Source organism: Euprymna scolopes, chromosome 33, assembly GCF_053919585.1.
Source record: "Euprymna scolopes isolate OS-2025 chromosome 33, ASM5391958v1, whole genome shotgun sequence".
Taxonomy (NCBI): domain Eukaryota; kingdom Metazoa; phylum Mollusca; class Cephalopoda; order Sepiida; family Sepiolidae; genus Euprymna; species Euprymna scolopes.
Window position 1 is genome coordinate 59,361,724 of NC_136514.1, and position 19,538 is coordinate 59,381,261.

At 31.1% G+C, this 19,538-nt stretch overlaps 1 protein-coding gene across 1 annotated transcript in view; it reads left to right on the forward strand.

Moving 5' to 3' along the window:
- LOC145258249 (DENN domain-containing protein 11-like) overlaps nucleotides 1-19,538 on the forward strand; it is an 80,061-nt gene that overhangs the window by 38,170 nt on the left and 22,353 nt on the right. The window contains exon 4 of the mRNA XM_080116224.1: nucleotides 11,884-12,097. Within this exon, the coding sequence (XP_079972350.1) occupies nucleotides 11,884-12,097 (214 nt within the window). The remainder of the gene's footprint in view (nucleotides 1-11,883; nucleotides 12,098-19,538) is intronic.

A 19,538-nucleotide genomic window follows, 5' to 3' on the forward strand; every position in this document is an offset into this window, starting at 1 on the left:
TTCTTGTCAAACTCTGGAATCTGCACAAAATTTTGAACAGAATCCTTTATTTAATTCACGGATGTCCACAGGACCCATGGCATAATGGATAAAGTACTTAGTAAAATTCATTTGTAAGTGACGCTCTTCTGAAGGCTGAAGGGTCGATCCCCTGTGCGGGCAATATTCAGATTACAATTGTGAATTACTCAGGACTACTACTTGGTCATGGTTGCCAGAACAAGAGCATGTTACTCCGGTGAAATGTTAAAAGTAGATATTTTTAACACTTAACTTTTAACATCCAGCATATGGCAACGTGTAAGAGGATAATGATAGTAATTTCAGTTGAAACACTGCGTAAAATTAGAATTTAATCTTAACATTTTAGAATGAATATTTTAAATAAGATTTTTTTATTAACAATTAGAAATACTCAATGAAGATGACTTACAAAATCTAATAATACTTGCTTAAAAAAATAATTTACGTTCACTAGATTCTCAATTAAAATGCTATAACGAGGGATGAAAATAAAGGATTATTTGATTTCTTTTCAAAAGGTTGCCGCATCCCTCTCTTCCCCTACACAGGCACATTAACTAAATCATCTCACGTGATGTGAGATGGAACAATCTCGGCTTTTGTATTTTATTAGTAAGTTTCACTCTTTTTTTTATGCCAATCCTTTAGAGATATAATTAACGACTGACACCCCCCTCTCACCACCACTTGCACCTCCCACCTTTTCAGTCATTTTAATATTCAGACACGAACAGTCTGAAACGTGCATTTCCTACTATTAATCAAACTATCCAAACTGAGGCCCTTGTGATATTTTTCAGATTTCCATCTTGTCTAGGTTTTCCTTTCTTTCTTTCTTTTTTTTTTCTTCTATATATGGCTTTGTGTTCTTTCTGACAGGACATGATATATTTTATATGCTTATTATTAAGAGATCCGAGAAAGAAAAATAAATAAATAAGAAACATATTTTTAAATTAAATCTTTTCATTTTAAACATAAGCATAACAGATCTAAATAAAATGCCATTTTAAGTATATGACAGACCTACCAAAGTGCTGTTTTTTATATATGATAGACCTACTAAATGCCATTTTGAATATATGACAGACCTACAAAATGCTATTTTAAATATATGACAGACCTACTAAAATGCTATTTTCAATATATGACAGACCTACCAAAATGTTATTTTAAATATGACAAACCTACCAAAATGCTATTTTGAATATATGGCAGACCTACTAAAATGCTATTTTAAATACATGTAATTTTAAATATAAGACAGACCTACCAAAATGTCATTTTAAATATGACAAACCTACCAAAATGCCATTTTGAATATATGACAGACCTACCAAAAGGTCATTTTAGATATGACAAATCTACCAAAATGTCATTTTAAGTATATGACAGACCTTCCAAATGCCATCTTCTATAATATAAATCTCACCTGTCTGTTTAAATGTATGTATGTATGTATGTATGTCTGCCTAAAACTTTTGACAGAGGCGAGGGATTTTCACAAGATCGGTATCGTTTTGAAGCTTGACCCTTCAGACGACAAATATTGAAAAATTGGCTAAAAACATTAATTCCACCCTCAACTGGGCACTTTTCTACAGGAGGGGGGCGCTTTTTTTGCTGATATTTTCAAAAGTTATCTCCTCTTTTTGATTGACTGGCCTTAATTTAAACTTTTGCTACTTCTTGTTTGGCAATGGACGCAACAGCACGTTTTTTTGTTTTTTTTTCACATTGTTTTCCTCCTTCGTGGTACGAGTTTGAGCCTGCCTGCCTACTATCACTTTTTTTTTTTTTTTGCTCAACACATACCTATAAAAGCCCGGGCAACGCTGGGCACCCAGACTGGTTTTAGATATATGACAGACCTACAAAAAGTCATTACAAAAATAAGTATTTAGGCCAACAATCAAAAATATATATATCCATTCAAACTGTAAGTTGAATGATGAAATTGCTATTTCAAAACTGAATCGTGACCAACAAACAAACTGATCGACAAAGGTGTTTGCTAAAAAAAGATAAATAATTATTATTTTCTTGATTGTATGGATGAGGAGTTGGGGTGGAGTTTGGAAGTGGAAAAATGGCCGACAAATCCAAATGGGAGAGTAAAAAAGGATTTTCTTTTGTATGATGTGTTTCTTTTTTTCTTTCAGCTTGCTTGTTAAGAGTTTGATGAAAGCAAAATTGCTGGCAGCCATCAGCACAACTTTTATTGTGTTGACTCAAGCAAATTGCTTTCTCACAATGCACTTGTCTTTACTATTCACACGTGCGCGCACACACACAAATGCCTACTGGAGAGAACTTGAATGCCTACTGGACACTATTCTCAAGTGTCTTAAGGTCTTTCTGTACAGGGTTTGCCAGAACCACCTGGCATGAGGATACTTTTCCCTAGAAGTAAACCCTGACCAAATATTCAAAATCACATAGTATTCGCTGCTCAAATAAGATCTCTTCATTATGGCTAACCAACATTAGCTTTTATGAGAAACAACGCACCTTCTCCAAGTGATGTTACCTCAAGTGACTGCATGAAGCTGGATCCTTCACCAGACAAGATAAATTCTTGTCTTGGAATCCAGTAAGACCAAGAGACCAAAATGAAAGATATACTACACAATATGAAAATGATTAATTGGGGAGAAGAAAACTATATTTTCAATTTCTTTACTAACTCAGTGTTTGAGAGATAAAGAAGTTTAATGGAACATTTGAATATTTATGTATCATATAGAGTTTAAGTGTTAGACCCTTGATTTCTGGGAACTTCGACTGAAGTAAAATAAAACAAAAAATATATACGAGGACTGTTCCAAAAGTAATTTCTTTTTTTCACTCAAATAGTTGAAGAGTTATGAAGCCATGAGTAGTACCATTAAAACAAGCAACCTTTTGTGCTTCAGAATTTATTTTTCTACATAAGTATCACCATTCTCGATGCACTTTTGCCAGGAATTCACTGACGTATCTCTGCTTCTGATGCATGATCATGACAGGGATTGCTTTCTTAGCGTCTCACATCATCAATATTTTCAACAAGGAGATGAAAATTTTAGGCCATGAATGCATAAGTTCAGTCATCATAACAATGAAATTTATAATTCCCTCTGATCTATTTGGGTGGAATAAAAACAGAAGGTAATATTACTTTTGGAATGCCACCTGTGTGTGCGTATATATATATATATATAAGCAAAAAATAAAATTTCAATTTACAAACTAAAAACTTCTGTAAGTGAATATTAATATTTATATAGTAATCCCCCCAAAAAACTCAATACAACCAAAATGGAAAATAGACCTTGTCATAAAACACAATTTAAGACTGTAAATTATACTTAACAAGAATTATTAAGTATATTGTTCGGCAGGATACTCAAATAAGAAATATTAAGATTTCTTTCAAAGAAATGTGTTTTTCTCATCAGAGAAAAGGTATTAGCAAATGAATATTATAGTGAAGCTATGAATTTGCTAATACTGGCATAAATTAAAACTGCATTATATGAAAACTAGTCATATATGCAAAAAAGGTTTTTGATACAAAGAGTTCATGAAATGGAGAAAAATAATGAAAAAAGTAAATGAAAATTAAAGATTAAAAATTCAGATGAAAGCATATGGAGTGGTTAGGTATTTTTAAGGTGAAATGATCATAAGAGTCAATTTTCTCAAACTTTGAAACACCGCAGATTAAGGAAATCTTAATGTCTTCTTTGTATATCCTATCGGACAATAAATATATATGCAAATAGACGACATGACAAAAAGTCTATATTCCAAATTCTAAGGTGTTTATCTTACCATTTATTTCTTTCAGCATGTTAAAAGGTTCAATTCTTGGCAGCACATGTTCCATAGCACAGAAACAATCATAATAATCATGTCAATTTTTGAACATTTTCCGCTCTTTAAAAAGAAAAGAAAAAAGAATTGGGCATGATTACTTGAATCTGAAAAAAATCTGAACAGTAGTTGCAATTGTGTTTTATGATATCCTTGATTTTTATGGCTGTTTCTGCCGGTTTTTATTTTATAGCAGAACCATTCAAGCCTTACCAATGTATTAATATAATGTGTCATATTGTTTTAATCAACACTAAAACTATCTTATATAATACTTTAATTTATTATTTATAAATAGTTAATATTTATTGTCTAAGATAATGTTAATGGTGGTTAAATCTAGAATATGTGTAGTTAGGATTTTATACAAAACTAATTTTTAATTCACAGAATTTGTTTTTCTTATTTCAACTTTTGTATGATCTAAGAATGTATTCGACTTTAACCTAATTATTGCACTGAATAAATATTTTTATTATGGGTATTTCTATGTTTAAACATACATCTATTAATTGATGCAATTTAGCTAGAATTAATTAACCTTTTATTTTCATTAATATGAGAGATTTCTTAATTTTTTGTTACATTTGTTTGTTTCTTTTTGTTTTTTTTTCAACATAAGGGATGCTATTTCACTTTAAAAGTGTACTGTATTATCCCCCTTACATATTATAATCATTTTATTCAGTAATTATATTTTATGAATTTTAACTGTACTGATTAAAGGTTGTATTTCACTAATTTAATCTTTTCAACTTCATTTTCTCTATTTTTGAATTTATTTTTTATTTTTTTTATTTATTGATGCTATTTTTTAAATTTAAACTAGGATATTTTGAACCAATTTCAATGTAAACTAATATATATTTATACACGTTTTTATTAATTAATTACAAGTATAAGCTTAAAAATTTATTATATTCAACTCGATAATTACCAGATATATCTACTTAAATTAAAAAATTGCAATTAGCTTCAAATTTATTTATGAATGATACAATGGATTTGTAACATGAGTCTTCAATACATATTCACATGATGAACTCTGAGGAAGTGCGTATCATATTGTTTATAATTCAAATAAGAAAAGAAATTTGTGTTAAGGCAAAATATGTCCTTTTAGTAATCACCCATTCTGGGATGCCTTAATTGATCCACATATTCTTCATGAATTAAATTTTTCAGATTATATATATATATATATATATATATATATATATATATATATATATATATATATATATATATATAATTTTTACTAAGAGAAAGGTCACTGCTGTTCAAGGTTAAAAGGCCACTCCAGGATAAAGGTTAATGAGTGTCAGGTGGCCAGTAAGATAACACGATGATGATCAGTAATGGTGGAACTTGGGTAGAGTTTGATCATTTATTTAAAATAACAGCTCCACAAGAATTTATTTACATTAGACATGAAAATGGCCATATTATAGTTAGCTGAGAAGCAACTCCATGGTATTGTGTTCCACAGATTATATATATGTATATATATATATGATGAAAATAATGGAAATAGTATTCCGACAAAATAGAGAAAATAAAAAAGGAACAAACCGTATTATGTGTTCACCAACGTTTCGTCTTTATTTTATCCAGAGGAAGTCTCGAAATAAAGACGAAATGTTGGTGAACACATAATACGGTTTGTTCCTTTTTTATTTTCTCATATATATATATATATATATATATATATATGTATATATATAAGTACATAGGTTTAATAAGATATATATGTTGAGAAATACTTTAGCAAGAGTTAAACACACATTTATTTTTCAGAAAGGAAACACAAATAGAGGTGAAAGTCCTTAATCCTTCAAGTACCCACACAGATATTGCCCCATCTTTAATAAAAACTCAATCAGGATTTCCTACTCAACTATACCCAATTTAGAGCAAAGAATCTTAACATCTAACAATAAAAAAAAATCAAATTGTCCAAAAAATCTTTTTCCCAATTGCAGCTGAATTAACAAGGTTAATTACCCACTCAACAATGACTGCATTCTTAGGGATGTTATATATTCCTGCACAATAACAGAGCTACCTCATAATTCCCCCACAACAGGCTCTAATATTCTGTCGACATCTTCCCTTCTTCTCCATCCTCCATCTGATAGAACACTGATCCAATAAGCAAGCTGAACAGTCAGCCGACCATCTACTCCAGTACAAATAGTAGTAGTAGTAATAAAAATGATTCTCTTTACAATCATCCCAACACTAATAGTTCTGATACCCCACCCTCTAAACAACACTCTTACATGTATTAATCCAAAGCAAGAATATAATAAACTCTAAAAGCGAACTCGTCTCCTTTTGCAGACATAAGACTAAATTTAAATATGGTCAATTTGAAATTACTTAAGTTTGAATAATTCCCTTAAAATCTTATTTCCATCAAATACAGATTTCTCCCTTTTACTTCCTCAGCACTTTATGTTATCCTTATCATATATTTTTTTATATTCCCTATCCTTTTTGATTGGCTGCCCCCCCCTTTACCTCCCCACAAACTTTGCTGGAATGCTTACACATGTGTACATGTATTTATCGTCTGTGCATATGTTGACCTGGGCATCTATGCTCTGACGTGTATATGCGCTCTAATGCTTGTATTCATGTTGGCTTTTGGGTGTACTTATGCATAAGTATACATACATTTATACAGAAGTTTAAGCATAATTCTTTCCCATGACAAAATCCACAAGCATCAGCTGCCCGCTTCTCCCTCTAATTATTATTTATTCTTTTCTTAATCTGCACAATCCACAAATACTCTCAATAAAAACCTAATCGCCCAGAAAAATTCTTCCTCAATAATCTTATAGCCCCGAAATTCTTCCCCCCCCCCAAAAAAAAACCCTGTTTAAATATTTATGCTTCACCCTCATTAAATATGGCACATAATCTCACCAAACCATACCCACTCACCTACTCGACTTCGCCCCCACCTCACTGCTCTAGTTTATTATTTTCTATTTTCGCAGAGATAGGTTGTCATGAAAAACAGATCATCATCTCCCCTCACTACATAGCGTTTGAACTACCTTGACGTTAGGCCAATACTCTCCCTCACCTTTGAATGAACTCGGTCCACTGCATGATAATATTCCACATTTATTCTTCAAATCATTTTCTTTTTGGATAACCTCACAGACCACTTCATCCACTAAGATATTTATTTTTTGGACCATTTATAATCTCAAACAACATGCTCTCGGACTACTATAAACATGGATATTTTATTTCTACCACTTTCTCGGATTTTGGAAACAACCATGAGAACACACTCTCACGTCAAAACCATTTTTTCCTTTTTACTCCATCCTATCTGGTTCATTATTCTACATCTCACTTTCATGCTAGTATGATCCTTTTCATACTTAGTTTCTTTAAATTCTTTACAGGCAAAATTTCTTTATACATTTTGCTAATTCCTTCCCTCTGGTGAGAAGAAAAATATTTCTTTGAAACACTGTAGATTAAAGAATTTCAGCTCTATTTGTGTTTCCTTTCCGAAAAATAAATGTGTATTTAACTCTTGCAAAAGTGTTTCTCAATATATTTTATTAAACCTATGCAATAAGCTCTACTCTCTATTTGATTTTATTGAGCTTTTACATCTGGTTAAGATTATATTATGGATATCAGAAGCCTAATATCCGTATCACTTTTGAGTTTACTTTATCGATTCACCCTGTAAAAGTAATTGTACTACCACTTATATACCGGCAGGAAGACATTGGTTAAATCACCCATTTTTCAATCAAATTGATTGATTGTCTGCTCTAGTTGGGGACCACTGTGATGGGAAGAAATGTCACATGCCTCCCTGCAATGATTTAGTCCAAAATACATGGATACTAGAAAGCTGATTGGCTAATTAAATCTCAATAGAAGAGGAGCATATAAAAACGATAAACAACCACAGAATTCGCGCATAAGCCTGAAGAGTCCTAGAGTGGATGAAACGTGGAATATTCAGTGTAGCTTAATCGCCATATATATTTTATAAATTACTATATATATATATATATATATATATATATAAAGAAAAAAAAAATTAAAACTAAGTTGAACTTTACAATCAAAATTTTGATTGTAAAGTTCAACTTACAGTTTTGATTTTTACTATAGGCTTTAAAATAAAGGTACAAGATTCAATTTAAAATTTATTTATCTTCAGTGCACTTTTATAAATTTTACAAAATAAGGTATAAAAATTTAATTTAAATTGAATCAAAAAATTACCTTGGATTTATTTTATGTAATGTACATTCTGTTGCACTTTTTTAAAAAATCATTGAAAATTTTATATCTATATCATTAATTGCTAGATGAAAGATAATGTTTTTAAATTGCAACAAAATGTACATTACATAAAATAAATCCAAGGTAATTTTTTGATTCAATTTAAATTAAATTTTTATACCTTACTTTGTGAAATTTATAAAAGTGCACTTTGAAGATAAATTTCAAATTGAATATTTTACCTTTATTTTTAAAGCCTATAGTAAAAACATTTTGTTTAACAATTTTCATTCTTTGGATGAAATGCTTTTCTAACTTGTATCTTATCTTTTTAAGATTATATTTTAAAATTCTCCTTCTCTCTATTTCAGTTTGTATTTCTCCTCACACCACAACTCATTTTTTGCAACTCCCTCTTTGTAATACAGGTCTGAATAATGAGAAAATCTGAATTTTTTTTAATAAAAACTTTAAAATAATTTTTTTAGATTAAATTTTTGTAAACTTCTTTCAGAATAGAAAATCTTTAAAATTTAATAAGGAACATATTTCATATAGGTTTCATTAACAAATATTCAGTACATAACGAGAAAAATAGAGATGAAAATTTCAAAAGGACTGTATAACTGGTTACGGTCAATAGTAGTCCTTGCCAGCGAAAGTCTTTGTTATTGTTATTCTATTATTATTTAAAACATTTTGTGTCCTGCTCTTTCACGTAAGGACTAATCTGTGTGTGTGTATATATATATATATATATATATATATATATATATATATATATATATATATATAGTCTTTCATCATGATTTACTGGTAATGCTTATTTGATAATCCTATGAACATTAATTGCTTTATAAATGATTGGTTTTTAGATTATGTGGCAGTCACTTGATAATCCTAAATTTTAATCACCATAAAAAAAAATAATATCCTTGTTTCATTTCAATCTCTCTACACAAGCAACATTTACTTGATAATCCCACGAATGTTGACTGTTACATAGAAGAGTGCTTCCAGAGTTTATGTACAGTTCATTAGATGTTTAATTCTTGTGCTAAAGGTTTATGAGAGAAATTTCTCAAAAGTTAAGAAGCATTTAATCCATTACAGAGAAAGTTATTTTTAACTTTAAGTCTTAAATGTTCATAAGAACAACAGCATTTTCTAACATTGACCTTTCTTATCACGGGACAAATCATTTTATTTGACATTGAGATAATTTACAAAATATGATTATTAAATTTAAATTTATTGTTCAAATTATTTAAAAGTTAAAATAGAATTAATTGGAGAGCACCAATCCTCCATCAAGGCTTAGCAGTATCTTGAGTTCTTGTCCAGAATATTTCCTATATCAAAAAACGAAAATAAAGTTAAATCTGTATGATGTATATATCTGTGACAAAACGAAAATATATTAAAAAAATCACGTAACTTACTAAAGTATCAAATTTTATGATTGTACAAGGAGTGACCCACCTTTAAAAAAAAAATCTCAAAAAATAAGGGATTTTACTCAATAATTTATACTAGATTTTAGTTGTAATGCCTATGAATTTCCATTAATCCCCAAAATTATTTTCTTTATAAAAATAAAACTACTTGATCAACTTATGTGATTTTTGGAATATGATATTTTTGTTTCTGATCATTGGTATGTACATCGTAGAGATTTTTCTTTATTTTTGTATTTTTAATATAGAAGAATTTTGGACAAAGATCATATCTATTTCAAATTGATTTTCCTTTTCCAGCTCCAGCATTATGTTAAAAAAAAAAAAAAAAAAAAGGAAAAGTAAAAGAATCGTTTTTGGGATAAATTTGGTTGTTTCGTTTTATGGCATATCAACACATTTTGTTTTCAATCATTTCGGCAAAAGTTTTTATGCTTTAAATTGTTTCATGTTTTCAAACATTTATTCATAGTTTATTGTTTGATTGTTTTGTAGAGAAAATAGTCGTTTTTGCATTTCGCTTTGCAGAACATAATTGAGTTTTGGAAAAGGAAAAGCAATAACATTAATGTTTGATGCATTTAGGTTAAGAAGCTGATATCTTTAGGCATCCTGATATGGTAACACCAGATTTTGGAATAAAAAATTAGGCTCAAATTTTTCAAATTCCAATACACCTCTCCTTAAAAAAGAATTTGAATTTTCTGATTCACAGTTTTGATTAATCAGCCCAATACTAATTAAAACCTATCAGCCATGGGCTTCCATGAATTATAAATACTCTCCTTGCCATCTACAAACTATTACTCTGCCCCAAAATGGTAACAACATCAGGTTTTTCTATGAAACATTAATATGATTATAACGAATGATTATTGTACTTTTTACTTTTGATTGGCATCAAATAAAATATAGCAAATTGCAACACGCCATGTAAAAGAACAGTTAGATGTGTACACTTGTGTACCACCTAAATGTTTGTCTAGTACAACTTTAAAACTGCATATAGTAGGCATCAATATTTGGAGGGACCCATTTTAGAGTTCCAGTTTAGGAAAGAGATTTTTGGGGAGAGCTGATTTAAAGAAACACTTTTAGGGAAAACTATTTTAATTAATACTCAAGTGTGAGAGAAATATTAGATGATAAACACAAACAAAATAATGAGTTCAAGCACATAAATTCACAAGAGATATTTTATATATGTTTAAAATGGAAGTTTACATAGGAAAACAGAAGGTTTGTTCATATTTTGAGAGTTCTTGCAGAACAAAGGGGAGCTATCAAGAAAAGTTGATTTTAAGAGCCGTGAATTATCCACGGAAACTTCTCCACTGAAGTACACAAATTACATTTGATTAAAATTTATTAATAAGAATCAGTGTTCATTGGTTTTTATTATAGGAAGTTCAGTGAGAAATGTTAGTATTAAAATGAATAAGTTTATACATTTTTGGGGGGATGGGAAGATGAAAGTGAAAAAGTTAGTGTGTGTGTGTCAAAATATGTGAGTTGAGAGATGTATTAGTTAGCTTCCCCCAATGTGAGGGAAACTTGGAGTAAAGCACATGTAAGCTTTGCCATGGACTTTGCCTTATATTTTTATTGAAAGAAAAAGCTGTCTTTTTAGGCACTTGGAGTGAATCAAAAGGGCAAATTTGATAAATTCAGAGAAATGTATCTGGTTGGCTTAAAATGTTTTTATTTTATTTATTTATTTATTTTTTTTTTAAATGTGAGTAAATGCATTGAGATAAATGATTTGATGCATTTTAATTTTGGGCACCGAAGGGTAAACTAACTAACATTTTATCTGAATGCTGATTAAGAATTTTAAATCCAAACCTTTTCTTCTTGCTTTCATTGCTTTGAGAAGGAGTCTACGTTTCATCATGAAAGAAATACAAACACAATTTGGATGTCGTTTGCTCTCAATTCGAACAAATTTACATGACTAAAATGGGGATTAATTCCTCGAGAAAAAACTATAGACAATCTTTCTGCTAGATTCTGTGGCGACCACAACTTGGCACTGGAGTGAAAAACTCCTTAAAAAATACGTTTAAATTCTGTTGATGCTTGATGCCAGAATCAAGTCTCCTCACATCATCTAATGCTCAAGTGAGGGTAAATATCCAAAAGTCAGCGGCATGATGCAACCAGTTTGACTGTTTGCAGTCTGACCATCGCTTCTAGCATCACGGTGCATTTTTATCTGTTTAATTTTGATGTAGTTTTTCTTTCAGCTGATTTTCTTTTTTCTTTTTTTCAGGCATCAGCTCCAAACACCCGGCAAATATGATCAACTTCAAGCATTCTACAATGATAAGAAAGGCCTGTTGCCACCTTGCAATGAGAACAGAAATATCTCTTCAGAGTTAGACGGGACAATCATGGCAACGTTCTGTCCTTCGACTGTAGCACAACCAAATGAGTCCTGGTCAGGTTCATCCACTCCAAACCATGAGATTTTGCCGCAATTGAAGGTAGGTTGGTTGACATATTGGGCATAGATAAATATGAACAGGAGGTGGATTCAAAGTCTAGTTGGTTCTCCGATTTATCTGAATGTATCTGCTTATGTTGTTTTTTGATTAAATAAAAGGAAAGAACAGCTGTCCCAATAAGATTATGTACTAGGGGAGAATTTTTTTTAAATAGTCAGTGTTTAAGTTGCTATGTTACATAACAAAAACCATTAGTCAAATGGGGCTGTGATTGATGGATGGAAGGTCAGAATTTAACCTTTAGTTAGCAGAAGTTGGTGGGACCACGTAACTTCCAGAACAGAGAGTTTGGTCCCTTTCTGTTGACACATCAAATATAAATGATGCGTAAGTAATTTTTCTCTATTTTAGCTCCATTTTGAGGTCCATGACATAACCTAAGAAGTACACAGCACACACATTTGATATATGACTCTCTCTTGCCTGCATAAGTAACCCATCATTTTAATGTGTTATTGTTTTTCTGTTTTTTTTTTTGTTTTACTTTTCCTTTTTATTAAATTTAAAATGAATTGCAGCCGTTGTGTAAAATGCTTTAGATGCTCATCAAACGTGGGTTGAAGACTGGAATACATTGTAACAGTTAGTTGGTGATGATCAACGGTCACCCTAGAGAGACCTCTAGGAATTTATTATGCAATTTAACAACCCAGCAGAAGATGATTGCTTGTAGAATTTAATAAATTAATATTAAGAATATTCAATGTTCAGTCATTGATGCCAAGTCAGCTTACATCTGGTTGTTATGTTTTATGGCATATCGACCTTTTTTAGGTTAGTTAATGCCGAATCCAGTAATTTTGGAAAAAAAAAGTTTTTATGTTTCAAGAAAAAAAACAATAACATCAATTTTATTTATTTATTTGTGGATTATTATCCTCATCTTTTATAGGTGTTGTTTAACGATGTTTCGGCCAACTATTCCTCTGGCCTTCGTCAGGTTGTTAAACAACAACAAATACAAAAGATGAGGATGATAGTCCGTAAATAAATAAAATATACAAATTACTCATCTCATCTCAATAATTAAATAGTAAATAACATCGATAGACTTTTGATCAGGAAGCCAGTATCTTCATGTTGGATTATGGCCTGGGCAACGTTGGTTGTCTTGGGTAGAAATATGAATAATCAAACTCGTAACAATGTTATGGAAATAACAAAATATTTCAATAGCAGAAGAATGTTTTCGGTTAAGATGAATTTAAAGTTATAAATAATTAAGCAAGTAGTATGTGTGTCTACTGATACCAGTTCTATTATCTCCAGTGCAATGTCTCTATGTCATGCTTTACCTTTTTCTTCAGTAATGAGAAACAAACATTGGTGTGTGAATTGCTGTTATTGTTACCCCTGGGATGAATTTTATTTCTAAGGGTTTACCATCCGTTATTTGCTGTGGCTGATGTGGACATGTGTTGAACATGCTTGATTTAAAATATTCCATTAGCCATTGTTTCAATTCATGTCTGTTAAATGGGATAGTTTCCGGTTTCTTCAGGGCAGACACAGGCATCTACACAGGGTGAATTCCTTTATATTCCTCAAGGAGCTATTCCACAACAATGAGAGTGTGGAGTTGATTTGTCTGTTGCCTCCAGGTTGACCAACTATGAAAACTTCTGCTCCAATGTAGTAAGTGAAGCTATCTCTGCCAGTACCCTCTTTTGGTGTTAAGTATTTCTCAGTTCAGCTATCATCTACCTAGCAACCATGTTGTCTGATTGCTGCCGGCACAAAATTTGGCTTGGCCATGTAGCCTCAATATAAAATCCATTATTGACTCGCCCTTGTTTTGCCTCATAGAGTGGAATTTCTGTTGGTGGACTTGTTAGTATAATCCTCTCACAGCTAACAGTTGTATCTGACACAGAAGATACTCCTCTGTGATAGAGTGGAGCCTTTCTATCTCTACAAGTTCAAAGAATAGCCTATTTGTTTCTAGTGTACACGTCTCCCAAATTTCATTCCGGATTACAGCTGAATCTTCCAATACACATACATACATGTATTTGGCTATCCAAAACTAATGCCCATTCTCAGTAAGCCATATCCAGTCCTTACGAGAGTCATCCTGTTTTTTTTTTCTGCCTGTGATATGTTGGGACGACTTTGAAGCATCTCTTAGCTCAATGTTTTCTTTCTAAAGCTCAATAAGTTGCTGTAATAGATGCATGCTTTCTTGCTCCGTGGTGTTTGGTGACGAGTATTTTCAATCATGTTTTATGAAGTTCCAGGCTTTACAACATTAATTATGTTCGTAGCGTCATGTAAAGTGGGAAAATGTGTCCTTCCAGCTCATTGCTGAGAACCAGACAAAAAGCAAATAGCTGCACCTATGTCTCTTCTATATATAGTTATCAGAGGTATATCACACTCTGGTTATTTCCTGTTATTAGGGGAGGTAACTCCACAGGCACTTCCTGTTATCAGGAGCAGATGACTCTTTTACCTTTACAATAATGAGGAGTGAAAAATTGAAAATAAATAATGTTTTTTTTTTTTTAATATGGGTTAATCATTCAAACACTACTGTGTTTGAATATATGGGTAAGTGGTAGTTTTAGTCATTTAGAACTGCTTTAAAGCTTCACCGGTCACTCATTTTTCGACCAAATTTCAAACAATTATTACAGTTTATGGATCACCGTCTCAGCTATATTGTGAAAAAAAAAATTTCAATTTTTGTTCAGTAAAACAAAAGTTATGAAGTTAATAGTGCTCAAAATTGTAAAAAACATGTGGAGGTGAGCAATGTTTTTTATGACTGGTTTCCATAGCAACCACGTCGCTTCAGCGACTACTGTTGCTACCAATTCACCGCTCTCGCGAAAAGAAGTAACAAATGAAATAGAGAGAATGAGAGGATGGAAGGGAGATAATTGGGGAGGATTTTATTGAAAACAGATGAGTGTCATACATTGTTATTAAATACTAGCATGGGTGCCCGGCATTGCCCGGTTGTTTGTAGGTGTGTTGAGCAAAAAAAAAAGTGGTAGTAGGAAGGCAGGCTCGAACCCATACCGTGAAGAAGGAAAAGAACAGGAAAAAAGTGACACCTTTGCTATTACGACCAATGTCAAACCGGAAGTGACGTAGGTTTAAATTAAGGCTAGACAATTGAAAAGAGGAGATGACTTTCGAAAATATCAACAAAAAAAGCGACCCCCCCCTCCCTGTAAAAAAGTGCCCAGTTGAGGGTGAAGAAATTGATTTTTTTAGTCAATTTTTTGGTATTTGTCTTCTGAAGGGTCGAACTTCAAAATGATACTGATCTTGTAAAAATCCGTCGCCTCTGTCGAAAGCTTTAGGCAGACATGCAAACATACATAGATTTATATATTTGTACTTCAAATTTTCAACCCAAACCAATTAAAAAGCTTGCCCTATCTCTGAATACCCTTTATGTAAAATTTCAAATGTTTAGACCAGAAATTTTCTGAGTAATTTGGTAGGGACCGCAGAGGTCGAATTTTTTCAAACTTTGACCCCAATTATGATCCCTTAACATTTATTGTTTTGAGCTCAAATCAAGTTATTAAGTTAGATCCATGTCCAAGGAATCTATATCTAAAATTTCAATTGTTTATACCCAAAATTGGCGGAGGATTTGGTAGAGTTCTCAAAGGTCAAATCGTTGAACTTTGACCTCTTATCAGCCAAATTTCTGTCCAAAAACTGATCACAAAGATTTTCCCAAATCTCAGTACCCAGTATATCAAATTTCGAGTCTGTAGACTTAAAATTGAGAGTTATTGCATAGGGAAATGTACACACACACAGATACACAGACACGTTCACTTTTATAGATATAGATGCGTATGTTCTGTTTATGGTGGCAAAAAAATAAGACTGAAATTAAACAAAGAACAAGTGAATTTACTAGAAACCTGGAAAAATCATGGATTACAATAGAAAACTGCAAGCATAAAAAGTTAAGCTTAACATGGAAAAATAAAGGACTAGTTGTTAAAACTGGAAAAGAAAAGGACAAGACATTCTAGTAAAAAAGAGAATAAATTTATAACTTAAAATATTGCAGCATTAAGAATTTTTTTTCAGTTTATAACATTATATAACAAATTGATTAAAGAATTCAAGAATCAAAAAATATTTTTTTCTGATGCTTCAGGGCAGACAAGTAGTTTTTTAAATTCACAACAAATAATTGTTATCAAAGGCAAGAAATAATTTATTTAAAAAAAACAACAAACAAATAATTTAAAGAATGCAACAAAAGAAAAAAAATGTTCACATGGGATGTTTCTCCTGCATATGAGATAAAAATAAAAAATCTTTCTTTAGATGGGAATAATCACCGGTCACATGAGAGTTGCAATATTTTTCTCTGTGATGGTCACAAAGTAAGTGTTCAATTTAGTAGAACGTTATAATTGAAAACTGATCCCTGACGATAAAAATCATGAGATTAACGTGAAAAAAAGTGTAGATTGTGGAATTTAGAGGTGGAGTCAATTTCCTAAATGTGCACTCAAAAGTTTTTATTCAATAAAAAGTAAGGCTGTGATTTAAGATAGCTTTTTATTTTTCTAATATTAAAGTTTGCAAAACAAAATACTGTTCTCTCAAAAAGAGAATCGATATTAAATTAAATCATGTTCATTGCAAAAACAGCAAGCAAGCGTTCTAAAAAAAGTCATTCTGTATGATTATTCAACTTTTTTCTTTTTTTCCTTTTTTTCTTTTCCATTTTTTCTTCTGTTTTTTTTATTGTAATTGTAGTTGAACTTTTAGATGTATGGTCCAGTGAACACCAATTAATATATCAATTGAAACATTGTAATAATAAAGGATAAAAATGATATGCCAAAAAACAATAAATATACACATTTCATATTGATCAAGTATATCCGACAGCTGTTTATACAAATGCAGCAAATAAAATCAAATAATCATTAGATTGAGATCAACAAAATTCTTTGGTTGAATGATGAAATTTATGTACAAATATTTATTTTTATTTTTACTTTCATTTTTCAGATGTTTAATGATTAACTAAAAGTTTGCATGCAATAATAAAAAGTGACACTTGATCTAATTTATGACAAATACCACATTTTAGATATATTTATTTAATTATACCTTTTTGGGAATCTATTTTAATTAATCTCATTTTTAATTTTAATAATTATATATATATATATATATATATATATATATATATATATATTAGTGATGGAACGATTCCAATATTTTTACAGATTTCGTAGTAAATTACTGATTCCGATTCTTTATAAATCTCTAAATATTTAACTATAAAGTTGTTATTTTTCCTGATTTCTATAAAAAATGCATATTAACTATGTAGATATTTTCCTAAAGGTAAATTTACACTTGTGGAGGATGATCTATCGATTTTAACTTTACTGGTATTTTAAAATCAAGAAATATTTAATATTTTATCATTATTACCAGCAATGGAAGATTTTTTTTTTAATGAAATCAAATAAAAAAAGGCAATTAAAAGAATCGTTTTGGCATTGGAAAACAGGCACCAATTTTTTTTATTCCAATACCCCCAAACTCGTCGATTTTTCCGATTTTTTTCCTATTAATTGGTCCAACACTAATATATATATATATATATATATATATATATATATATATATAAACAGTAACAAGGAATTTGAAAAAAATAAGCATCTTATATATCCAAAGGAGTTAGAATTAAATTGTGAACATAGAGGAACACAAGCTACATTTCTGGATTTAGATATAAAAATTGAGGAATTTTTGTTTATAAAATATTTGATAAAAGAAACTCTTTCCTCTTTCAAATAGTTTGTATGCAGCACAAAAATAGTACCTGCCCTTTTTTTATATTTTATGGAACCATTATGTTAGAGTTTTTAAGAATTGTTCGCGTTACTTTAAAATTAATAGATTTTATACTCCAGTTTCTAGATTAGTAATAAGGATGATGGGAATAAGGAAGGTGGGAATAAAACTAAAATATTTAAACAGTTAAATAAAGCATTTGGTCGATATTCTGATGCTTTTGAATCATATAACGTTAAGCAGAATAAAGGAAATCCAAAACTATATTAATAATGTATAAAATGTAGAAAAAAATAAGAAAAAAATTGTATGTGTGTGTATATATATATATATGTATATACATACACACACAATATTTTTAAAACTTTTATATATTTATGATAAATAAGAATGTAAATATATAAAATAGTAATAATAGTAAGGGGTGATAAGTAGTATAATGGATTAATCCTAATCGTATAAATACAACACTGGCAAAATTTAAAAAGTATACATCCATCTTGCATTTGGAGACTGGGATGAATCTCACAGGTAAGGAAGACATATTTTTATAAAATGAATAGGTTAAAAAATTAAATTAATCATGAGCAAGTCATTAGATCTAATATCTGGAACATTTTTTTTTGTTCTTGTGATTAAGGAAGGCGGTGTTTGATCAACACTGCCGGGGAAATGACTTTTTCCATAGCTACCAACGTAATAGATGTACTGAGACTAAAGCTGCTTTCAGGTTTGCCAGCAATCACTCTAAAAGAGTAATAAAAAATGCAAGAGAGCTATATGCTCAGTCCGTTAAATCCAAAGTAGCTGAGCAGAGGCTTGGTTCCCACCAATTTTGGCAAATAGCAAACAGAATCCTGAACAAAAGCATGTGTTCTATCCCAACCATCATCAATGGACCTGAGGTCATCTCATCAGCATCAGACAAGGCCAAGAACTTTGCAGCTAATTCTACCCTATACGACGAAGGCCATCAACTCCCCGTATTTCCTCCTATAACAGATAACACGCTATGCAACGTACAAATATCCGTGCGTAACGTTGCCAAGCTACCCTGACGGCATTCCAATTATAGTGCTGAAAAAGCTTCAACCAGAACTTACCCCCATACTTACAAAGCTGTTTAAGCGTTGCCTTAAGGAGAAGTGCTTTCCAACACTCTGGAAAACCTCATCAGTATGCCTTGTATTTAAGAATTCAGGTGATAAGTCGTCTCCCTCTCAGTACAGACCAATAAGTCTCCTGTGTGTCATGAGCAAGTTGCTGGAATCCATATTGAATAGAGAAATAGTCAACCACCTCGCCAGAAATAACCTTCTTAGTGACATGCAATATGGTTTCCGTTCAACCAGATCTACAGCAGATGTGCTAACGGTTATATCGCATAGGATTAGTGAATCTCTTGACAAAGGCTTCCTTTCTAGGGCAATTGCTCTTGACATATCGACGGCCTTCGATAAGATATGGCATAAGGGCCTACTTCACAAGATTTCCAGCTACGGTATAACTGGAAATGTTTTCTCAATCATTAAATCATTTCTCTCTGATAGGCTCATAAGAGTAGTAGTTGATGGACAGAAATCAGAGGCCCCCAGTGTTAATTCTGGAGTCCCTCAGGGGT